Source organism: Bos taurus, chromosome 5 (assembly GCF_002263795.3).
Source record: "Bos taurus isolate L1 Dominette 01449 registration number 42190680 breed Hereford chromosome 5, ARS-UCD2.0, whole genome shotgun sequence".
In the NCBI taxonomy this organism is placed as follows: Eukaryota; Metazoa; Chordata; class Mammalia; order Artiodactyla; family Bovidae; genus Bos; species Bos taurus.
Genome location: NC_037332.1, coordinates 100,939,661 through 100,965,415, shown reverse-complemented (window position 1 = coordinate 100,965,415; position 25,755 = coordinate 100,939,661). Strand labels below are relative to the sequence as shown.

At 38.9% G+C, this 25,755-nt stretch overlaps 1 protein-coding gene across 2 annotated transcripts; it reads left to right on the top strand.

The window, feature by feature from the left end:
* Positions 1 to 1,077: 1,077 nt before the first annotated feature.
* On the top strand, positions 1,078 to 20,935 carry KLRG1 (killer cell lectin like receptor G1). Of its 2 annotated transcripts, XR_003034830.2 has the most exons (6): positions 1,078 to 1,261; positions 4,241 to 4,345; positions 6,349 to 6,509; positions 17,142 to 17,242; positions 17,580 to 17,779; positions 18,726 to 20,935. XR_003034830.2 is itself a non-coding variant. In XM_002687846.6 (5 exons), exons 1-5 carry the CDS (start codon positions 1,180 to 1,182, stop codon positions 17,689 to 17,691), a joined length of 561 nt encoding a protein of 186 aa, XP_002687892.1. In that variant the 5' UTR covers positions 1,078 to 1,179; the 3' UTR covers positions 17,692 to 20,935. The 2 variants fall into 2 exon arrangements, 1 of the variants encoding a protein (XP_002687892.1); XM_002687846.6 differs by having other exon boundaries at positions 17,580 to 20,935.
* Positions 20,936 to 25,755: the final 4,820 nt, after the last annotated feature.

The window sequence follows — 25,755 nt, the reverse complement described above, 5'->3', positions numbered from 1 at the left end:
TGACCTTATCTATTCCTGGAATTTAAGTTCCCTTTTATTGTCTTTAACTTTTTATTTCAATTTCACCTATTTGAAATAAATTATCGACACCAGTCAATCCTAAAGGAAATCAACACTGAATATTCATCGGAAGGACTGATGCCGAAGCTGAAGCTCCAATACTTTGGCCACCTGATGCAAAGAGCAGACTCTTTGGAAAAGACCCTGATTTGGGGAAAGATTGAAGGCAGGAGGAGAAGAGGGTGACAGAGGATGAGATTGTTGAATGGCATCACTGACTCAGTGGACATGAGTTTAAGCAAACTCTGTGAGATAGTGAAGGACAGGGAAGGCTGGCGTGCTGCAGTCCATGGGGTCGCAAAGAGTTGAACACGACTGGGCAACTGAACAATAGCAGCTGACACCTTACTATGTAGTTACTTAATTTATTCCTCTTTGTGGTGGTCTCAGCATATAAAAATAAGAGAACAAGGAGAGAAAATTAAATGAAATTTCTTGCCTGTGAAGGGTAAAGATTAAATCATACTTGGGAGAACGTTTTGGGGAACACAGAGGCATAACACACTCACAGAACATATATCTGGGCAAGAGCCCATTTCTCCTATAATTCCAGCCACATGCAAACCAACCTCCCATTTCTCTATCTTATACCACTACCCAAAGGTCCAAGGAACAATGAAATCAGTCCCATTTGGCATGCATCTGTTTTCCTTTTATTTATTTTTTCATCTGTTTTCTTAAAAGGGAACGAGCAAATATAAAATCTGAAATAAATTCATAGCTAGGAACCACTCTCATATTTTTATTCCAGTTTCCATAATTGAATTACTGAATTTAAGGGCAACGTTTCCTTGGTCAATAGAATTAGATGAGATAGGGAGTCAATTTAATTTGTACTTAATGAGGATCTAGAGAGTATGGTGAGATTAAATAAATAAAACATAAAAAAATCAGAGTTTAGAATATTAATTTCTATAGGCAGCCCCAGAGTTTGAATCATTTCCTGAAAAATTACTTCTGCTTTTGTCATGCTGGCCCATTTTTTTTTTTTTTTTTTAATAAAACCTTCAAGTTTCCTGCTAGCAGTTTAGAGATTGGGCTGTTTCCTCACTTACCCCTGTCTCTTCACGCTTGTATAATTTTATTCTCTCAACTGAATGTGAAAGATATTAGACGAAGATGACTGACAATGTTACTTATTCCATAATTAAGTCTTCTGCTGCACGCCAAGCTCTGAAGGACGACCGACAGCAGCAAGAAGGTGAGTTAACCGATCAAGTGTGGAAAACTGTCCATAGTCACCGTAGGCTAGGTGAATAAATGAGATGGAGAATACATTTGGAGTAGGGAATGCAGAAAAATAGAGGGTCATTTGGAGAAATGCCTTCAGTTCATTTTGAAGTCCAGAGTTGGAATATGAAAATTTTGTATGTGGTTGAGGATCTGATCTTAGGTTTCAGGTAAATTGTTTTCTAACCCTTCACTTCTATCATCTTATCTATGAAACACAAGCTGGGGCAATTTTGTCTTTATTGCTCCTGAACTAAAGCAAGAAATTTGTTGGGAGAACTTTATCTCTTTGTGAATGTTTGGGGCAACTGTGGACCAGCTGTGCAAATTCTAGGCATCTCTGTTTTTCTGGCTATGAAATGAAGAGAAGGACACCAATAATTTTGCCACAGGGTTATATTAAGATTTTGTCAGAAAAGAAGTTAATTCATATAACTAGGTCTTCCCCACACCCCCGGTGTTGCACCAGAATGGTGACAAGTGTAGAAAGAAGGTATTAAGAGCGTTACAGATACTAGACCCTGTGACTCTGGGAATTTGAAGATGAAACAAACCATTCTTACATGGAACCCCGAGAAAACACTTGCTGAGACAGGCAGATAACTGTGCAAGTGCCAAAATTAATATTTGATTTCATATCTTGGGGAGCAAACTCCCATGAAGTGCATTCTTTAGTGTAGCTCCATAAGGTTTCTCTCTTTTTTGCCTCATAGTCTTACTATTACAAGTTTTAGTGTTGTCCCTTGAAATCACTGCTATAATTTGCTAAATCATTCCACTATACTTAGACATTTAGATTTATTTCTATTACTGTAAATTATAGAGCATTTAATGTTTTATTTGTACTTATTTTTCCTTGTTTGGGGTTATATCTGTGCTAATTTCTAAGGAATAGAAATGTTAAATAAGAAAGAATGTGCATTTTAAAGTTTGTGTATATGATCACACAATTCGTGATAAGTTGAAACTTGACTATAATTTTAATTTCTAGGCAAGTGGTTTTTGTTTGTATCCAGTGGACACTGCACATTCTTATTTATTGCCAGTATGCTTATTCCTACACCAGCTTTCTGGGGTGTTCTGCTTGGTAATGGGAAAATAGGTCAGGAGCATTAAAACAATATTAAAAATCTCTTTACAAAAGTATTGGTGGTGGTTTAGTTGCTAAGACATGTCTGACTCTTGCGACCCCACAGACTGTAGCTCGCCAGGCTCCTCTGTCCATAGGATTCTCCAGGCAAGAATACTGGAGTGGGTTGCCATTTCCTTCTCCAGGAGAAATTTAAAAATCAGTACATGCTTATTATAGGAATTAGAGAAACTATGAGAGCAGATATAATAAAATAAAATCACTAATAATTTTACAACATGGTGATCATCACTATTACTATTTTGACATATTTTTGCCTTTTTATACAGACTTTACTACAAGTACTTCACTAAGAGTCTTTTAATATAAAGTACATTAAAAATATTAAATTTCAGTTAATTTTTTTAACTGAATTGTGGTTGCACATATACAATTTATGCAATTATGTTTTGAACTTTTTTTACACTTAGTGTAATATCTAAAATCAACATTTATTTCATTAAATATTGTTCTATAGTGCAAATGCATTTTTTGTATCACTAAAAAATCAAATGCTTTTGGATTTATCAGTCCAAATAGTTAAAATACACAACTCTCTCATTTTAAGCTATTTTCACTATGAATTTCTTTAAGAAGTTCAAAATACATCCTAGATACCTACATCTACAGTATCATTTACCTAAAATTTAAATTTGAAAGTGAGGCCCAAATAAGCAGAATTATTTTCTCAATTTACAAATTAAAGGTTATCAAATAAAGGAGTCAAAACTAGAACTTAAATGCCTTACTTTATAAATTTCTGCCTTTCACACTATCAGTCCTACACAATCAGATATAGGATCGCTACCATTTTAAAATAAAAAATTGGTGTGAAAAATCTGTTATTTTCCAAATGAAAAAAATACCATTCTTAGGTATACATTGTATACAACAGAGTTAATATGAAGTAATGTCCTATCCTTAAACAAATTATCAACCTAAACTGATCACTCTTCCAATTATGACAGGTTCTAAAGCGCTTGTGAGGTGTCAGTTATTTTATTTTCATTTAAGTTTTATTTATATCAATTTTGAATAAATAATACATCATATGGTTCAAAATTTAAAAAGTATAGAAGAAAATAAAAAGTCTTCCTCCTATCTCTGTCCCCATTGACCGGTTTCCCCTCCCCAAGGCAAGCAACCTTATCAGATGCATGTGTCTATTTTCAGAAATGCCTATTAGCTACACTGTTTCACAAACAGACTGTTTTGTTAACTGTTTCCCTTTATATTCCTTGAAAAATCACTCCATATATATAAAAAAAGCTTGTCTTTGTTTTTTTGTTAGAAATTGCATATTGACTTTATGGCTACGTCAGAATGTATTTGACTCATCTTTTATTGATAGACAGGTTGAATTTAGTCTTTTTCTCCTACAAATATTGTTGCTGAGTGGCCTTAAAAAAATGACATTTTATACATGTGTGAATGTCTGCAGGAAAAATTTCTTGAAGACAAATTGCTGAGTCAAAAGGTAAATTAATGCCTTTGTGATTTGGGGACACAGCCAAACTGCCATCCAAAGAAGTTGTTCCAATTTATATTCTCACCACTAAAGCATGAGACTGTGCAAGCCACAGTTTCAAACAAAATGTATGTTTCACTGGATAAGTAAAATATATTCCTTGATAAAGTTAATGGTGGCCACCCTGAACTTCAGAGCATGGCCCTGACAGATCCAGGAAAGGAAACTTTAAGGCCTGGATTGCAGTTCCAACCAGGCCAAATTGCTTCCAGATCCCAGCTATCCTTCCCTGACCTTTTCCCCTTCAACTTTTATTCTGACTCAGGATATTTTTTTGGATTCTACTCTTGCAGCTTCTTCCTCGAGATCCCCTCGCTCTTACCATGTGGCGATAGCTCTGGGGCTTCTGTCCACCATTCTAGCAAGTATGCTGCTATTGCAGTGGATTCTGTACCGGGGTAAGTGCTAACTTAAACCAAAATTTGTGTATAAAAGCAATATAACATAACAGAAAACTTGAAAAATAGTCCCAGCAAAATAAACCAACATACACAAGAGTATCTCCCAGGCATAGTCTTCTAGTTTTTGAGTACATGCATTTGTGTTAAGTATTTATTCTTTTAACAGGATTTCAGTTAAGTCCTCTAAAATCCCCCTCACCTCACTTTTTTTTTTTTTTTCAATAAGGCTGGATATAGTTCTGATCACAATATGCTTATAATTTTGTGTATTGCTTTTTGGTTTGATATTGTGTCATAAACATTTTCCTACCTACTACCATATTTAGCATGAAAATCAAATTATAATTTTAGTATTGTGTTTAACTTTTCACATGAGATATACTGTAATTTAATTAAGCATATTATAATTTTTCCCATTTAGTGAGCTTTCCCATTTTCTAAAATGAACTTTTCTAGATTTAGTTCTACATCCTTACATATGATGATCCAGAGAGCCTTCGGTTTTTGTTTCACAATCCAGAGTTCTAACTTAGGTTTTTGTTATCTGAGCATGATTGTTAGTGACAGGCTATTGCTATTGTTGTTTTGTGGCTAAGTTGTGTTTGACTCTTTCTGAGACCCTGTGGGCTGTAGCCTGCCAGGTTCCTTTGTCCATGGGATTTCCCAGGCAAGAATACTAGAGTGGATAACCATTTCCTTCTCCAGGGGATCTTCCAAATCCAGGGATCGAACCCAGGTCTCCTGCATTTCAGGTAGATTCTTTACTGAGCCACTAGGGAAGCCCCAAATGACTGGTTGGACGGACTTTATTAATTGGGGTACTAAGGGTTCAGTCTTAGGACCTCTACGTTAGATACAAGTTCAACTTTTGACAGAAGGAGACTCCTAGGCAAGTCAGGAATTTTTCCTTCAGGCTGGATACCATCACAGTTGTATGGAAAAAGCACAAATTATAAGGTGTCGACTTCATAGCTTGATCTCCAGAACCCTATGCTGTTCCCATGCCAGGCCTTCCTACAGAAAGGTTGTCTAAAGGTTGACTACTTTCTCCACTTTTTAACTTCAAATCTGGAATGGATATAAAATCTGCTCTTCAATTATGTATCCACACGTATGCTCACTCGATATAATGGTTCACACTTGCCTATTGTGAGATTGTGTTTATGGTGGGTTTATACAAATATGTCTTGTGGAAATAGAAAATCAATAGAATTTTGGAATTTTCATTGAAATTACCTCGAAAGCGTTTTCAGTTCCCTTTCATTTTCACAAATCTATAGCACAACCATTTTAAAGGAATGAGAGTGTCTGTATATAAAAGAGCTCAGTGAGGAGAATGGCATGACTTTTTGCTTTAGCAGCTGATATCCTTCTCTGTCAGAAAATCTTTTTTTTTTTTTTTAATATCTAGAAAGAATTCTTTCTGATGAAGTATGTCTTTTATCCAATTTTTAGTGAATTTTTAATGCATTTGTGATTGGAAAAAAAAACCCAAACAGCCTTTCATTCTAGATAAGTTTGCTCTTTCTCATTTCTGTCCTTTTCTTTTGCACTATTATGGAGTGTCAGACTGAAGTTGCATATTCTGAAAGATTCTACCTGAGTGAAGCAATGTGCATTATGCAGTTACACAATGTATGCTCTGAGCCTATATAAATAATACAGCAATACATTCATGCAGATACACTGTTATATTACCTGTTTTGTGTATGTCACACGTGCATACTAATGTCTAGCACAAACAAGGGACTCTCTTCCCAGTCCTCAGCCAGCTTGTATCCATTTCCTTCCCTGCCCCTTCACATCCTTGCTTAATAGAATGTTCAGTAGTAGTAATAGACTTGGACATTGTCAGATATTTAATTTGAGACTGTGCATTGTTGTACATTTCTCTAAACCTTAATCTGAAAGGTAGAGGGCAGGAAAGACAGTTTATCCCCCATTTCATTGCCAAGATCAAGTGATCCATAAAGATGTGGCCCAAACCTCTTCTTTTCCAGGTTCCAAGTGTGCTGGCTGTCCTCACTGCCCAGACCACTGGATGGGGTATGGTGACCACTGTTATTACTTTTCAGTGGAAAAAAAGAGCTGGAATTCTAGCCTCGAATTCTGCTTAGCCAAAGACGCGCATCTCCTTATGTTTAAAGACAGCAAGGAAATGGTAAGTGCAAACATTTAGTAAATGTAGGAGGTTTTGTTGGAGAATGCTGTTCAAATGTATCATGTATCCTCTTTTGAGGAGCAAAAGAAATGTTCTTTCCTTTTCCTCCCCCAACAACCCTCATTTATATACCTAGATGCTCCAATTGGTATGTATGCATGTGTGTGTGTGTGCGTTGGAGGTGGCAGGATGGTGAGTATTATGGGGAAGAATTAGACCATAAATACAAGTCTTCTGTTGTGGCTCAGTGGGTAAAGAATCCGCCTGCAATGCCGGAGACCTGGGTTCGATCCCTGGGTTGGGAAGATCCCCTGGATAAGGGAAAGGCTAATTACATAGGGTCTCAAAGATTCAGACATGACTGAGCGACTTTCACTTTCACAAATCTAATAAAAGAAAGCATTAGATCCAGACACATATGAGTCTAACAGTAAAGAGGCACTTTACTCACTTTACAAGTTTCACCAGCTCTCTCTCACCAGTAAGAGCTGGGGGAACTTGGGATGGAGGGAAAGAGAGGTAGCCTGGGGACTTAGTGCCTTCTTCATAATATTTTGCCTTCATTCATTTGAATTCAATAAGTCTAGACTAGGAATCAGTTGGGGTTGTGCTGAGGGCATGAGGAAGAAGCAGTTTCAGAAACTTGAGAAAGAAGGAAGGAAAGTGTGTGTGTGTGTGTGTGTGTGTGTGTGACTTTACACTCCTTGCAGAGTTGAACTGCTGGGCTCCACGTCCTACTGGCATCTCAGATCCTTCCTGTCCACCTAACTGTCAGGAAGTGAGTTCTTTATGAATCCTGGAGCATCTCAAAGTAACACAAGGAGTTGACATCCTGAGGTTACCTGGTACGAAAATCAATCAAATTCTAACCTGTCAACTTAAATAACATATGCAAAGAAAATAAGGAATCCTCCTTAGGTTTTTGTGCTAATTTCATGCTGAGTTTTCTGTTTTGATATTGTTTTACACCTTCCTTTTGGGGGTAGATTCACAGAGAAGAGTTTATTAAGAACTCAACTATATTAAACATCCCTTGGGGTAATTCTGAGAAGCAATGAATTACTCTGAAGCAGTTGGAGAGAACATACGGTCTATAAAGTCTGTAACTTCCTATTTTAAGAGAAGACTCAAGCATCTGGATTCGTGTTATCTCATTCTTTTGAAATTCTGCATTAACTCTAACTTCAAATCAGTGCACTTGTGTGATTTACTTTTCCTTTATCCTTCCATAAACTAGGTGACAGAATGCACTGGGGTGTATTCTTTAGACCTACTGAATCATGGTTTTATGGCACTTTCTGGACCTTTTTGCAGCAACTCCTATTCTCATTCTGATACAACTCCATCTGAGTTCTTAGGCTGAGTGAAATCAATAGCAGAAGTGAGCAGACAGCTTGAAAGACTGTTGAGGAAACACTGATAAACAGAGTAGTGAATCATAATACAAGACAGTGCCCAGGAGAATTGCAGAGAGGCAGCTACCATAATTGCAGTGTGATAATGACGGCTGCAACCCAGGATAGCTGGGAGGTGGGCGTGGCTCTGTTTCTCTGAGGTCCCCTGGAGGAATGTATGAGTGTTAAAGGATTTCATCTTTCCATTCTTTCTCTACTTACTGTAAATCCTGATCTACCATTGAGTAAGCTGAACAGAGTTACACTGGCTGCATTTCCAAAACTGGTTTATTTCCTTTTAAGGACCCTTGATTCAAATCAGTCCTGGAAAGGATATTCTATGCTCTCAGTAGAATATCCCTGAGAGATTGCATAGCAACTAGAGATAAGTCTTATATCTGATTTTCCTGTGGAATTTTGCTTGGTTCTCTGGCCTGATTCTTTTTCTTTCCCTCAGCTTTTGTAAGCTCCTGTAAAACCAACTTGACTTATGTCTAGTCTGTTGATTTTGTTGTACCAGTGTTGTTATTCTTTTATTCTCACGGCAATATTTATATACTAATTTAAGATAAATGCTTGCTTTTCCTAGTATTGCACATGACAAGTTGCTTCAGTTGTGTCCTCCTTTTTGTGACCGTAGGGACTGTAGCCCGCCAGGCTCCATTACCCATGGAATTCTTTGGGCAAGAATACTGCAGTGGGTTGCCATGGCCCTCCTCCAAGGGATCTTCCCAACCCAGGGATTGAACCTGCATCTCTTGGGTCTCTTGGATTGGCAGGCAGATTCTTTACTGCTAGCACTACTTAGGTCTAAACAGCTACCAAAACAGCATAAAAATCTATGAAAACCAAAGTTTTCTGACATTCCAGTGGTGGAGAATACTGCTAGGGAATTAGTTTGCTCTATGCTAGAGGCTCCAAGGCTATCAGAAGTGTCCCTCTTACACTGTTAAATAGTTATCTTTCAGTAAGATATATAACTATAGTCCCCCTCTTAGATCAGTTATAGATAGCCAAGCTTATAAGGAAAATAATAAAAATAGAAACTACCGTGTGTTGAGCACCTGCTATGTGATAGGAATTCAATTCTATTTTATTATTCTTAATCTTCACAGCATATTCTATGAAGTAGAATTCAACCACTCTTTTTCATTGAGTGAATAAAATTCAGAAGAGTTAGTGAGCAAGTCCAAGGCTACAAATCTGACAGAGCCAAACTTTCTTTTCAGAGCCAGATTTTAAACTCCATACCAACCCACCTTTTAAATTCTTACAGAAATACTGTGTTTAACAGCTTTCAGAATCCATCTTGTGCACGCTGAAAAATGAAATCACTTTTTCAGTTGTTTGTCTTCTGGTTCCTTTTCTTTGCTGTACAAATAATGTTTAAAATATTATTTGATTTTGAATCTGGGATGTATATTTTATGGCCCTTGGGATTTAAATATTTTTAAATAGTGAGGTGTTCACTTATTTTTCTTTTTTACTATCCTTAAAATTTATTTACATGAAAATTATATGCTGACGTGTTCACTTATTATCTCTTTTTTGTGCTTGGACTTCAAGATTTATTTTATTTTTGAGAAAACGAAAAAAATTGAAGTTGAATTGTTCTGTTATTTCCTCAATGTTCTGTTTACCTTATGGCAACTACTCTTTCTTGCTCTTCCTGTTCTTTGAATTTATCTTTCAGTTCAGTCATTTCAGTCCCTCAGTCATGTCCGACTCTTTGCAACCCCATGAATCGCAGCACGCTAGGCCTCCCTGTCCATCACCAACTCCCAGAGTTCACTCAGACTCATGTCCATCGAGTCAGTGATGCCATCCAGCCATCTCATCCTCTGTCGTCCCCTTCGCCTCCTGCCCCCAATCCCTTCCAGCGTCAGAGTCTTTTCCAATGAGTCAACTCTTCGCATGAGGTGGCCAAAGTACTGGAGATGCATCTTTAGCATCGTTCCTTCCAAAGAAATCCCAGGGCTGATGTCCTTCAGAATGGATGGGTTGGATCTCCTTGCAGTCCAAGGGACTCTCAAGAGTCTTCTCCAACACCACAGTTCAAAAGCATCAGTTCTTCGGCACTCAGCCTTCTTCACAGTCCAACTCTCACATCCATACATGACTACTGGAAAAACCATAGCCTTGACTAGACGGACGTTTGTTGGCAAAGTAATGTCTCTGCTTTTCAATATGCTATCTAGGTTGGTCGTAACTTTTCTTCCAAGGAGTAAGCGTCTTTTAATTTCATGGCTGCAATCACCATCTGCAGAATTTATCTTTAGATATGTTCAAATTCTTGATTTTTGTTGTTGTTTTTTTCTCCATATAGATAAGTTTATTTTGATTGTTAACTTTTGTTTCTTATAGTTGTTGGTGTGTTATTTTAATATATGCTGACTAAAGAGTTCCCTGTGGAAATACTTTGGTTTCTTTACACCTATCCTGATGCTCCTCCCAGTATAACATCTTTCTTCCTCATTATCATAATTTGAGATTATATCTTCAGACTTTATTGCTTTAACAATCTCTCGTTCAACTTGAACCATCATCCCTGTTAGAGTTTATGACTTTGGGATTGTCCCTATCTTCTCCCTGAAGTTTCAGTATTGACTTTTCTTGTATTTAAGGTTTGAAAGTGAAAGTGAAGTCGCTGAGTCGTGTCCAACTCTTTGCGACCCCATGGACTGTAGCCTACCAGGCTTCTCCGTCCATGGGGTTTTCCAGGCAAGAGTACCAGAGTGGGTTGCCATTTCCTTCTCCAGAGGATGTTCCCAACCCAGGGATCGAACCCAGGTCTCCCACATTGCGGGCAGACTCTTTACCCTCTGAGCCACCAGAGAAGCCATCTAATTATATCGAAGGTTTCCTTCTGTGACTATAAAGACTATGATAACATGGTCACTTATCCCCATAATGTAAAGTAGATTCAGGTAATTAAACAGCTTCATTTCTTTCAGAGAGACATGAGTTTGTTTTTACTAAATTGCTTACTAGCTATGTGAGCTTCAGCAAGTTTCTTAACCTCGTTGACTCTCAATTTCCTCATGTACCAAGTGGAGAAGTTTTTTTCCAGAATCATTACAAGTATTAAGTGAGAAAAATCTATGTGAAATTTTTTTTTAACATAGGAGGAATCACTTCATTTTAGTTTTCCTTCTTTCCATTTTAATTTCCTTGACACTTGAAATAAAGCCCAGATTTGAAATAACTTTTGTTTTTCTTTTCTGTCTCCCAGAGTGTGAAATTTCAGTAAAATATGTATCACAAAGTAAATTATGATTTGTTGAATTGAGTTTTTCCCTTTTGAGGAAATCTGAAATGATATGTTCAAAGATAGAACTAAATGGCTGGAAGCAGATGGTAGATGATAGGAGAATTGTTTTACTTGAGGTCTTTGTAGTCTGGTAATGTGTGTGTGTTTATCACCCTTTCTTCATAACCAAATAAAGCAACCATTATGAACTTCAAGCCAAAGCATATCTTTGGTAGGTAGGTTAGGATACTTCTCACTCCTTTTTTTTTAACTTAAAAAGTGTGGTAAAGCATCAATAACATACAACTTACTATTTTGACAATTTTCAAGTATATAATTAAGTGGAATTACGTATATTCACATCATTGTGCAACTGTGACCACTGTTCATTTCCAGAACCTTTTATATCACCCCAAACAGAAACTCCACACCCAGTAAAGAGTAACTCCCCATAACCCCACCCCCCAGACCCTGGTGACTACTAGTCTAATCTTTTTCTCTCTGAATTTTCCTCTTATGTCCTTTTGTATCTGGCTTATATTATTTCATTGGCTTCTTTTGTTTGGCATGTTTCCAAGGTACATCTGTGCTGTAGCAGGTATCAGAATTTCATTCCTTTTAAAGGCTGAATAATATTCCATTGTATGGATAGGACCACATTTTGTTTATCCATTCATCTGTTGATGGACAGTGTTTTACTATTTTTTTTTCTTTCATAATTGAAATTGTACTGATGGTTTTGAAGATCAGTATTTTGTTGTGTTGTTCAGTCGTGTTTGACTCTTTGTGACCCCATGGACTGTAGCCTGCCAACCTTCCCTGTCCTTTACTATCTCCCAGAGCTTGCTCAAACTCATGTCCATTGAGTCAGTGATGCTATCCAACCATCTCATCCTCTGTCATCCCCTTCTCCTGCCGTCAGTCTTTCCCAGCATCAGGGTCTTTTCCACTGAGTCAGCTCTTTGCATCAGGTGGCCAAAGTATTGGAGCTTCAGCTTCAGCACCAGTCCTTCCAATGAATATTCAGTGTTGATTTCCTTTAGGATTTACCAGTATACAGAAGTTTAAATTTGTGTATAATTCTTAACATTTGTACCAAAAATCTAAAAAAAAACCCATGTAATTGTGATTCATTTCTGAACAATTATCCAAGTTACTCTCCAGTTTAAAATGTGAAGGCAAACTTGTTTTAACAGTATGTTAAGTATGAATGCCTTCAAGTGTTCATACACTGTTATATCATATGTCCCACGGATTCACAATTTGAAAATTCATTAGTAGTGTGTATGATATTAATCTTTCACAGCAGATGAAGAAAGTTACTAGGAAAACTGGACTACCTGAACAAAGATGTTACAGAGTACACAAAATTCTGACAGGGAGAGCAGAGATCAAGGCGTGGTTTTTCTTTTAAGAAACAGTTTCACCAAAACCAACATGGGAATAAAAGTAATTCAAAGTGTCCAAGACATGTTAAACACACAACTGACTCCAGTTTGCCATTTAGTGTGCTTTGTATTGGAGGATGTAAAATCTAGTCCATCTATGCAATGTTAAGCTGATACCCAAGACAATCAAAGCCTCTGTATTCAATATCCCTCTATTTTCTGGTTGTACCAAAAAAAAAACCAACCACTAAATGATTTCACCTCTTAAGGAAAAGCAGTTAGCACTTAAAAAATGGAATAATGTTGAATTTCCTCCTTCTTAAAAATGTTTCCAGAGCTACTCACAATTTTGCATTTACAAAATAGTTGATAAACATATTGCCCTGTATTGTACAAGAAGGGAGAAAGGGACCACTAAGACTGGGCGGTGATTTGAATCAGATTTGGCTTCTTTTATCTCCTGCTTCATCAGAGGCTGGGTTCTCCTCGCTCTTAGTTTCTGTTTTCTGCAGGTAAATCTTGTGTCTTGGTTAGCCTGTTTTCCTCGTGTTCTTTTTTCCCCTTTTGTTTGTGGGGTTTTTTTTTTTTTTTTTGGTCTGAAGATTTATCCTTTCCTGCCGCCATTTTTTGGTTTCCACTCTGATTTCCTCTTTTTTGCAGGAGCAGGTTAGCAGAGAACCACATCTCTTGGGCTCTCCCTTTGTTGCTCCCTGGGTGGAGCCGACCTCCTTCCTGGGCATTGCAGGGAGCAAGAATGTGCCACGTGCCTGTGGGCAGGTGCGCCGTGGAGACTTAGTGAAGCAGGAGTGCGGGTCCTCCTGCCACCCCAATTGGTGGGACCCCAGCGTTTCACTCTTTTAAAGGGAGTGCTCGGTTTACACAGCAAGGCTTACTAACTTTTAGTATTGTGCACATACACAAAATTATAGAGGAAATTCTTATCAATATTAAATTCTAGTAATTTTGTACCCAGTCCAGTTTCCCTTAAATCTCTTTATGTATCTGCATGTTTTTATATGCTAGTAGTCAATGGAGACGGAGAAGGCAATGGCACCCCACTCCAGCATTCTTGCCTGGAAAATCCCATGGACGGAGGAGCCTGGTGGGCTGCAGTCCATGAGGTCGCGAAGAGTCGGACACGACTGAGCGACTTCGCTTTCACTTTTCACTTGCCTGCATTGGAGAAGAAAATGGCAACCCACTCCAGTGTTCTTGCCTGGAGAATCCTAGGGATGGTGGAACCTAGTGGGCTGCCATCTATGGGGTCGCACAGAGTCGGACACGACTGAAGCGACTTAGCAGCAGCAGCAGCAGTCAATGGAGAAGGCGATGGCACCCTATTCTAGTACTCTTGCCTGGAAAATCCCATGGGCGGAGGAGCCTGGTTGGCTGCAGTCCATGGGGTCGCTAACAGTCGGACATGACTGAGCGACTTCACTTTCACTTTTCACTTTCATGCATTGGAGAAGGAAATGGCAACCCACTCCAGTGTTCTTGCATGGAGAATCCCAGGGACGGGGGAGCCTGGTGGGCTGCTGTTATGGGGTCGTACAGAGTCGGACACGACTGAAGCGACTTAGCAGCAGCAGCAGCAGCAGCAGCAACAGCAGTCAGTGCTTACATTCTATAGGATATATTTGAAAAGTCTGAAAACAGAGGATAAAGTTATTTTTAAATAGTATATTTGTTCAACTTTCACGTAATATGCTCAATGTGTGTTTATTCAGCTTTCCAGACACATTTTCAAGTGAAATAACTCTAAATTGAAAACAATAGATCTAAATAATTTTAGACTTTATGGGTGCTCCGTATTGTACTTTTTTTTTTTCAAATTAATAATTACATGTATTGTGATAAGTACTTCACCCGAAAAAGTGTCTGGAGATTGAAGAAAAAATGTAAGTTATTTTATTTGAAAACATAACATACCTATTATTTAAAATTACATATTTACCCTATGTAAATATCTAGGCTTTTTGGATACCATATGTTCATGTTTTGCTTTTGTAATGTAGCATAATTTCATACCTTTTTCCACACGTTAAATGATTACAGATACTTATCTTTTAAAATTCTGTATTATTCTATTTTTGCTTAACTGTTTTCGTATTTCTAGAAAAAAATCTGATTTCCAATTTTTGAGCAGCTACAAGCATATTTATATGAATTATTTCCTTGAGGTTAGTTATTTAGTATATAGTCCCTGAAATTAAGTTAGCCAATCAAAGATATGTCCAATTTAGTAGCTTTGGTATTTTAGTAGTTTATCTCCATATGGACTGAAATATCTTAGCTATATCCTGTAAACCATGTTCATTTTGGCAGTGTAAGGAGTATGTTCTATACCTTAGCAGTATTTTAATTACAATTTAAAAATATTGCCTGCAAAAACATATGTGTGCATGTGTAAGACATAAATATTGACCTTAAAAATAAAATGCAAAGGAAAGAAAAAAATGTATCTGATTTCACTTGTTTGTGTTCTGTCTTCTTCTTGCTTTTAGGTTTTATACTTTTTCCTCTCTAAGGTATAACCAAACATTACTAGTTCTAAAGTGACATAGCACCTCATTGCTCTAGTTCACACCTTCTCTGCAACATAAGCCTTCTGAGGTCACACCCTTGCAATAAACACTCTTGTTTATGCTTTTATGCTGCTTCTACGGTAACGCACACACATCATTCATGAGTCCGTAGAACCCTATAGATAATCGCACTCTGGTTCTAAAAGCTTCTTTCAAGTGGGATGTTATTTTCAAGTGAAAGTGATCCAGTAAACATTTGCCCTGTCCAGCCTCATCAGGGAGAAGTAGTAAGCTGGCAGAATCATGTGACTTAGAATTGTATGGATCTTGAGAGTAGTGATCAAGTGTAGGATTGGAGTTTGTGAGTATTATTGAATCCCAGCTCTTCAGACTCTAATTGAGGTCTGTGTTTATTTATTTATTTAATGAATGAAGTCTATTCATTTCTGTGTTTCATTAGCTGTCATTCCTCCCACTGAAATGCGAGGAAGAAAGAAATGGACAGTTTTTCTTATAATATTATTGGAAGAATGAGGATAAACTCACTTTTTTCCTAATTTAAGTAATCATTTTAAGCAAATTGTTTAAGTACTACACAAAAGGTTTCCAGCTAATCTGGAAATTAGGATGTCATTTCATTTATCCTACCCTTCCTTACACTTCAGACCCTGTCCCCCCACCAGCATACACAATTAAGTACTTGCTGGGAATATAGGGCCATATCCAAGGTGGTAGTTTACTTGTTGCTAAATATATTTATTACACTAGCACCAAATCCTATACAAAATTAGTCTTCTGGGATTTAACCTTTATTTTATTTCATTGTATTTCTAGAGACAATTCCATTAGGATATAAACTCTTTCATTTGCCGGTCAGACTCAACAGAGCAAAGAATCTTATTTCTGTTCTAGTGGGTAGCTTGGGACATGTAAAGAGTATAACCAACTTAACCTTACCATCATCTTTTCCTTAAAAACTGTGTTTATTTTTTCTTGCCATATGCAAGATTGATGAGGACTTGGAGAATGAGAGTTTAGTGGGGAAAAAACAACAATGCAAATACATTGTTGCAAGTTTAATAATAACATAAGTGTTAAATGATGATGTGAAATATGAGTGTGTTCACAGCAGTATTTAGCTTTTTTTTTTTCAAAGTTATTTGAATATATATTTATCTGGTATTTATCTGAATACCTATTTGGTGCTCCATCTAATCAAGGAAGAAGTTGCAGTGGAAGGTAGAGATGTAATAGTTATCTTATCTGTCATGATCTAAGAGTGTAATTATAGGCATGAAGTTCAATTCTAGGAAGTATTGCACTCTGCAACCGACACATCTCTAGAATGAAGGTTTGAAAGAGAGAGTAGTTATTTGGAGTAGGTGGTTGTTTCAGTCTGCTAGGACTGCTATAAACCATAGACAGGGTGGGGGAGCTTAGGCCGCAGACATTTCTTTCTCAGAGTTCTGGAGGCCAAGTCCAAGATCAAGATGCTGGTAGACTTGGTTTCTGGTGAGAAACTTCTTCCTGGCTTGCAGGCAGCTGCCTCTCATGTGGTGGTGAGAGACTGCATGCTAAGTTGCTTTAGTCGTGTCTGACTTTTTGTGACCCTATGGACTATAGCCCGCCAAGCCCCTCTGTCCATGGGATTCTCCAGACAAGAATACTGGAATGGGTTGCCGTGCCCTCCTCCAGGGGATCTTTCTGATCCAGGGATCAAACCCACGTCTCTTATATCTGCTGCATTGGCAGATGGATTCTTTACCACTAAGCCACCTGGGAAGCCTTTTCCTCTTCCTTAAGAGCACTAATCCCATTTTTAGTGTGGGGCCCACCCTGAAGACCTCATCTAAACCTAATTACTGCCCAAAGGCTACTTCCAAATGCCATCACTTTGTGATATCAGAGCTTCAACATAGCAATCTAGGGAGGGGGGGGACACACACATTCAGTTCATAAATAACAGTGATGAGAGACGGTATAAGGAAAAACAGCGTTACCATGACCCTACATCTCTTTTTAACCTTTCTGCATTTTTTCTTACCTTTTTTCATCTTCTGCAACCTCTCATTTAGATCGAGCTCCAAAATCTCCTCAGTCAGGAATTTTACTGGATTGGTCTGAGAAACAGTTCTGGCTGGAGGTGGGAAGATGGATCAGCCTTAAACATCTCAAGGTAAGGGGCTTCAAAAGAGTGCAGAGAGAGAGAGAAGAGAAAAGAAAAGGGGAAAAGAAATTATATGTCTGGGGAAATAGACTAAGGATAATGGATGGAGAGGAGAGGAAAGAAAAAGGAAACAAGGAAGGAAATCAATAGTTGATAAGGGCAAGAAAAAAAAGAGAGGACACTTTAAAGAGGATAATGAGTAATTTTTATTCTGCAGTTTTGGGAGCTGAGAGAAGTGAGGTCTGAATGGCAGAAAGAATTTGCTCATTTTTAATCTTTTCATGCCTTAGAACTTCCTTTACTCTGCACGTCACCTTAAGTGATTGATTTTTTTGGTTCCTTACAGAATTGCTTCAAACAGCTTGGTACAGAATTGTGGTACCATCAGCAAAGGTGGTCTCCTGGCCTCTAGCTGTGAGGTTGATTTTCCGTGGGTCTGTAAGAAGGTCAGACGTTGATGAATGTTCCTTCTGTCCTGTGGCTCCCTAAAAAGAGGGAGATGACCTCTCGTGAGCACACCTTTAGTGAGTGCTGCCCTTCTAGCACGTAAGTTAGATGTGGGATCAATGCCGCCTCCCTGGGACTGATGGCTTCTTGCTGGACTCTCTTTGAGAGAACTTAGATGTTATCTTAACACTTTAAAGAGTGCAGGCAAATTTGTGAAATAGATAAGGTTTGTTTTTAGTATCCCTCTCTCTAGTGACTAAGGTTGTTGGCTTAGTCATCCCCATCATCTCTGTCAAAAATACCTTTAAAATGTTATATTCTGAGCTGAGCTGATGAAATCTGTGCAAATATGTACTATTGCCAGTGTATTACAGGGTTTTTCTGTGTGCTAGTGGGTTGACATGCTACTGCTCCCCGATAATATACTTTTATCCTAACAGTGCCTCTTTGCAGGTAAAACCTGAAATAAGTTGTGGAAGGTGAATGAGAGAGAGCAGGGTGGTGCTTTGTGTCTCAGCTCTTCACACTTCCGTAAAGAACTGGCCTTGACTGAATTTAGTTTTTTCGAAAATGCATAGTTGTGGTTGAATAACCAGTGTGTGACTGTATTTTCCTTGTTATGACTGTGATTTGCACCTTAATTTCACAATGTGAAATGTGGGCATTCTGGTAAAGGCATTATTATAGAGGAAAATTTACAGAAGCAGTTTATGTGGATTGATCTCCCAATTATTTTTGGCACAAATGACTAAAAAATAAGAAAAACATTATTTATCCTTAGTAGGGTTGGGCATAGATGAGAAAGCAAGGTGTTGTTTAGAGATAGAGGAGGGATTAGTAGGACATAATGAAAAATGAAATTAAAGGGAAAGAAGGCACAGCATTGTCAATAGAATCTTGAAATAAAACAACTGCTTATTGTAGGTCAATAAAGCAAAGAGAAAGAAAAGATACAGGAGGGAATGATGAGGAGATTGTAATTCTGTACTGTTGACGACTATGGATTGTGGTGTTTATTTAAATTTCCCTTTTGTATTATTTTTAGGACAAAGACTGTATCTAATCCACCCTTATATCTCGAACACCTAAAATAGTGCTTGCTTGTATCAGTGAATATTCAATGCTTGAATAAAAAAAAATGGAATTTAAAATTTCTTATTCTAGTTGTTTCTATTAGCTCATGAGTTGACTAGAGGAATTGAGCAAGAAACATGGTATATCTGAATCCTCCCTTAAACCTACCCATTTGAGCAGAGGACTAGTTTAATCTAGATATGGTCAACACTACATACATATATTAATATATTTGGGAATAGCACCCTTTATCTGGCACTAAACACATACTGTGTAGAGACCTAATCCTCAGGAAAAAATTAGAAACTATTTAAATATCTATCAATATTAAAATGATTAAATAAATAACCACCTTACTTCCTTTATTTTTTCTTCTGTAGGACAAACTTTTTAAAATGAGTATGTTTTTATCTTTTACCTGTACAACTTGAAAACAATAGTAATTAAGACACAATGAAACCAGTCCGCACCCTCTGACACCACCGTCGAGCTCTAATGTTGGTGCGGTGGCTTGGCCCTGACACTGCATTCAAGGGCTCGCTGGCTGGGGTTTTTCTGAGCTCATCCCAGGTGAAAGGCTAGTTTGGTTCTGTTGCTCTGGAGGAGAGTTAGCACTAGTTATGTAGTCCCACTTGAGCTTTGAGTGACCTGCTTAATGCACCTTCTTCTCTTTTTTCCCCCTTTTAGATCAACTTTCAAAAGTTGCATTTTCTGAGGCTTTCTTTCCAATGCAGGGAATGTGGGTTCAGTCCCTGGTTGAGGAACGAAGATCCCACGTGCCCCACAGCTAAAGCCCGCATGCTACAACTAAGACCCGATGCAGCCAAATAAATTTAAAAAAAAAAAGAAAAAACTTTTTAAAAAGTTGCACCTTCTCTGCCCCCTCAAAACAAGTCCTACTTGTCTTCAAAAGGGCCACATCTTTGGTCACATGGACATAGGGTCAGTGACCTCACTGCACACATTCCAAATTTTGTCATGGATGCCAAGACTGCTCTTAGGCTTTTCTTGTCTTAGCTATAGTGATGTCCCAAGCTGTTTATATGTGATGTCTCTCCAAAGATGGGCTAGAATGTGCTCTCTAGATCCCCAGTAAAGAACTAAAAGTTTTTTTCCCCTTAGTTCTTCCTATTTTCTGCTTAAACAGTTTTTCATGACTTCCAATGCCCTGCATGACTTGTAAGCAAATATTTGCATCTAAGTGCTGCTGGCTGTGACAGGTATGGAATGCTCAACCGCTTTCCTGAAGACTGTTAGTTACACTGGTTCCTTGTATGTATGTGTGTGCTCAGTTGCTCAGTTGTGTCCAGCTCTTTTGTAACTCCATGGACCTGGAGTTCCCTAGGCTCCTCTGTCCAGAGGTTTCTCCAGGCAAGAATACTGGAGTGGGTAGCCATTTCCTTCTTCAGGGGATCTTCCCAACCCAGGGATTGAACCTGTGTCTCCCACATTACAGGTGGATTCTTTACCACTGAGCCACTGGGGCTCCTTCTATATATTTTTCCTTAGAAAATGCCTTGTCCCCTCTTAAGAGCTGTGGGAAGACAGTGGGAAGAGCACTGATGCTGGAGTCAATAAGACCAACTTAAAAATTTCTTTTTTGGCTATTATAAACAGTGCTGCGATGAACATTGGGGTACACGTGTCTCTTTCCCTTCTGGTTTCCTCAGTGTGTATGCCCAGCAGTGGGATTGCTGGATCATAAGGCAGTTCTATTTCCAGTTTTTTAAGGAATCTCCACACTGTTCTCCATAGTGGCTGTACTAGTTTGCATTCCCACCAACAGTGTAAGAGGGTTCCCTTTTCTCCACACCCTCTCCAGCATTTATTATTTGTAGACTTTTGGATCACAGCCATTCTGACTGGTGTGAAATGGTACCTCATAGTGGATGAAACTGGAGCCTATTATACAGAGTGAAGTAAGCCAGAAGGAAAAACATAAATACAGTATACTAACGCATATATATGGAATTTAGAAAGATGGTAACAATAACCCAGTGTACGAGACAGCAAAAGAGACACTGATGTATAGAACAATCTTATGGACTCTGTGGGAGAGGGAGAGGGTGGGAAGATTTGGGAGAATGACATTGAAACATGTAAAATATCATGTAAGAAACGAGTTGCCAGTCCAGGTTCGATACACGATACTGGATGCTTGGGGCTAGTGCACTGGGACGACCCAGAGGGATGGTATGGGGAGGGAGGAGGGAGGAGGGTTCAGGATGGGGAACACATGTACACCTGTGGCGGATTCATTTTGATATTTGGCAAAACTAATACAATTATGTAAAGTTTAAAAATAAAATAAAATTTAAAAAATTTCTTTTTTGATATAGACCATTTTTAAAGTCTTTATTGAATTTGTTACAATATTGCTTCTATTTTATGTTTGGTTTTCTGGCTGTCAGGCATGTGGGAATCTTAGCTTCCCAATCAGAGACTGAACCTGCACCCCCTGCATCGAAAAGTGAAATCTTAACCTCTGGATTGCCAGGGAAGTCCCCAAGAGCAACCTTTCCTCAAATCCTTTTTCAAATAATTGCTGTGTGACTTTAGGCAAAAATGCTTACCTTCTCTGAGCTTATATTGAGCCATTCTATATGATTGCTCTGTCCAAAACAGCCAATCTCCCAGGTCTCTGTGACATCTGCTTGTTTAGTTTCTTCAAAGCTCTTGTCAGTCTTATTTTCTTTATGTGTTACTTCTATCAAATTATTATTTACCGTGTTTTGAAGATGTACATGCGCACAGGATAAAATTTAAAAGTTACAAGACATAGCCATGAAAAGAGTCTCTGCTCCACCTCTGATTGCCAGCTCACCAGTTCCTTGCCCTGGAGAAAAATACTGTTGCCTTGACATTCTTTCTCAGATATAAATTGTTCACAAACAAGCATTTATGTACATGAGTGCACGCGCGCACACACACACACACACACACACACACACACACACACACACGGGCTTCCCAGATGGCTCATTAGTAAAGAATCTGTCTGCTACTGCAAGAGATGCAGGAGACACAGGTTCATTTCCTGGGTCAGGAAGAGCCCCTGGAGCAGTAAATGGCAACCTTTTCCAGTTTTCTTGCCTGGAAAATTCCATGGACAGAAGAACCTAGCCGACTACAGTCTATGGGGTTACAAAGAGTTAGACATGACTGAGCATGCACTCGCAAACACACGCACACACACCTCAAGTTGTAGCATAGTATACACACTGTTCTGAACTGTACTTCCCACCCCCAGTTAACAATATATCTTGAATCTATGTTTATATACTCATTAGAACTGCCTTATTCTTTTTAATGGTGGGACAGAATTCTATTTTATGGATTTAACAATTTATGTAACTGATCTATTAATGGAAGTGCAGATCATTTCCCTTCTTTTGCCTTTACAAACAATGCTGCAATGACTATATTTCTACAGATGTAATTTCTTGCTTTTTGAGTATTTGTAGATTTCCCCAATTGTACATAAATCTGCAGATTTGTACTCTCTCCAGCAATGCATGACAAGTTTCATTTTCCTTTACATCTTTACCAATGCAGTTTTTCATCAAACGTTTTGATCTTTGCTAATTAGAGAGATGAAAAACGGTTTCTCACTGTGGTTTTAATTTGTAGTTCTCTTATTAAGAATTATCTTTTTACGTGCTTACAAGTCATTTGTATTTCCTTTTCTGTGATCTGACAGTTCATAGCCTATATCCTTTTTAAAAAAAGAGATTGGGTGATTGATCTTTTCTTAAATAATGTGTGAGAAAAAGTTCTTTATATACTAAATAAATGAGCCCTTTGTGTGTAATACAGGCTGAAAATATTTTGTCTTAGTTTATAATTTTTCTGTTTATGTCCTTTGAAATCCTTTATTCTCCATTCTAAGATTAAATTAGTTAAAGGAAAATATAAAACAACTGACCTCCAGTGAAAGGCATAATTATAGAAACCCCAGGAATTAATTGGAATTGGCATTGTTGTGTCAAGAAGGATGGAAAATTGGTGCATTTGCTAGAGAAACAGGGAAATGAGCACAGTAGTTACATGTGTGACGGCTCATCCAAGAGGCTTTAAGAATCTGTAAGGTCCAGCACCATAGGTATTCACTGACAGACTTGGGGACTTATCAAATATCTCTAGACTCAGAACAGAGTCAGTAGTGGACAATGCTGTTGAGAGCCTAGAGCAACCTGGGAATATTCTTTGAAGATACAAAATTCTAGATAGAAGCTCACCTATGAATAACTGATTTTTGAGAGTGCAAGAACTTCCCCATTGATGAGAGAAATAGAATATCAGCAAGACTTTTTTTCCTGTGGTCTCAAAATTTTGGCTGAAACCTAAAGCTGAGAATCAGTTCAGTTCAGTTCAGTTCATTTCAGTTGCTCAGTCGTGTCTGACTCTTTGCGACCCCATGAATCACAGCACACCAGGCCTCTCTGTCAATCACCAACACTCAGAGTTCACTCAAACTCATGTCCATCGAGTCGGTGATGCCATCCAGACATCTCATCCTCTGTCATCCCCTTCTTCTGCCCCCAATCCCTCCCAGCATCAGGGTCCTTTCCAATGAGTCAATTCTTCACATGAGGTGGTCAAAGTATTGGAGTTTCAGCTTTAGCATCAGTCCTTCCAAAGAACACCCAGTCCTTCCAAAGAACACTCCTTTAGGATGGACTGGTTGGATCTCCTTGCAGTCCAAGGGACTCTCAAGAGTCTTTTCCAACACCACAGTTCAAAACCATAATTCTTCAGCACTCAGCTTTCTTCACAGTCCAACTCTCACATCCATACATGACCAATGGAAAAACCATAGCCTTGACTAGATGGACCTTTGTTGGCAAAGTAATGTCTCTGCTTTTCAATATGCTATCTAGGTTGGGCACAACTTTCCTTCCAAGGAGTAAGCATCTTTTAATTTCATGGCTGCAATCACCATCTGCAGTGAATTTGGAGCCCCCCAAAATAAAGTCTGACACTGTTTCCACTGTTTTCCCATCTATTTCCCATGAAGTGATGGGACCAGATGCCATGATTTTCGTTTTCTGAATGTTGAGTTTTAAGCCAACTTTTTCACTCTCCTCTTTCACTTTAATCAATTTAGTTCTTCTTCACTTTTTGCCATAAGGGTGGTGTCATCTGCATATCTGAGGTTATTGATATTTCTCCTGGCAATCTTGATTCCAGCTTGTGCTTCTCGCAGCCCAGCATTTCTCATGATGTACTCTGCATAGAAGTTAAATAAGCAGGATGACAATATACAGCCTTGACGTACTCCTTTTCCTATTTGGAACCAGTCTGTTGTTCCATGTCCAGTTCTAACTGTTGCTTCCTGAAGTGCATATAGGCAAGCTGAGAATAGTAGGTGATAAAAAGTCCTGTGTTCCAAAGACAGGTTTTGGACACACCCCATAGGACTTTCTAAATGGGTCTGGGGACAGTTACCCACAGCCCATATAATGAAAAATTCAAAACCAATTACAGAGGCAAATTTTTTGAGGGAATCTGTGGATGATGGGATTGCTGGCATGTTTCCCCTCCTTCAGCCCAGGCCAAGTTGGGGAGGAACTAGGAGGGCCTCTGCTTGCTGGAGGTGGACACAGTCCTTCCCAGTCTGTATGGCTCAGCTCTGGAAATTTGTAGACCCAGGGCTGACTGGAGAGCAAGAGAGTGCTTGTAAGAACTCAACCTAAATGCCCTGTTGTGGATGGCATAGAAACTTCCATCTGAATGTTGCCTGGAGAGGTCTGGTGGTGGGAAGCTACCTGAAATTGCCCCTCATGCCAGGGTAAGGAAGGGCAGATGCAGTGGATGCCAGTTGCAATTTCACCATTTGTTCAGTGGGTATAGGAGCACCCCAGGCCCAGAGGAAACAGAAGAAGTTAATGGGGTTTGAGTTGTCTACAAAGGGACCCCAGGAGAAAGAGGTCCTGTGGAATGTTTGGCCATGAGTGAAGAGGCCCTCCAGAGAGCATATCACCTGTATCAGGAAATGGTGCAGGGCGGAAATTCCTCGGGCGTGTGTCTAGCTGTGTGTGGGATCTCCTGAAACCCACTAGTATCCGGGGATCATATCAGTCTGGGTTCAACAAAAGAAGCAGAACCAGTAGGCGATATATTTAAAAATGTATATATTGCACGGAATTGTTTCAGGCAATTGTGGGGCCAATGAGGCAAGTCCAAAACTCAAAGGGCAGGCTATCAGGAAGGGCAGACTGGGGACACTGCTGTCCCCAGGAGGAATTTCTTCTTCATCAGGGAAACTTCAATTCTGCTTTAAGGCCTGTCAACTGATTGTGGTAATCTCCCTTACTTAAGTCAACTGGTTATAGACTTTGCATGTGTGTGTGTGTGCTGAGTCACTTCAGTTGTGTTCAACTCTTTGCAACTCTATGGACTATAGCCCGGCAGGTTCCTCTGTCCATGGAATTCTACAGGCAAAAATACTGGAGTGGATTGCCATGCCCTCCACCAGGGGATCTTCCTGACTCAGGGATCAAACCTGTGTCTCCAGCATCTCCTGCATTGCCAGGGGGTTCTTTAACACTAATGCCACCTGGGAAGCACACCTTCACAGCAACATCTAGACTAGTGCGATGGACTTCCCTGGCAGTCCAGTGGTTAAGACTGCGCTTCCAGTGCAGGAGGTGAGGATTTAATCCCTGGTTGGGGAACCAAGATCCCACATACTGCAGGGCGCCACCAAAAACAAACAAACAAACAAACAAAAAAAGCAGTGTTTGATTGAATGACTGGGGACTGTTGCCTAGCTGAGATGACATATCACAGGACCATCACAGGTATCAGTCACACAAAGTGATAGCTAGATAACAGAGTACCAGTAAAAAAGACTTTGTTCTTCCAATCCCCAACTCCAGAGGCTAGAGGGCTGCCTCACTTCCCCACTGCTGGTCTGTGAAAACAAGACTCAGAAGCCAGAGGTATGTAGCCAGAAATTTTATAAGACTGATATTTTGTTTTAAATTGAATAAAACTTT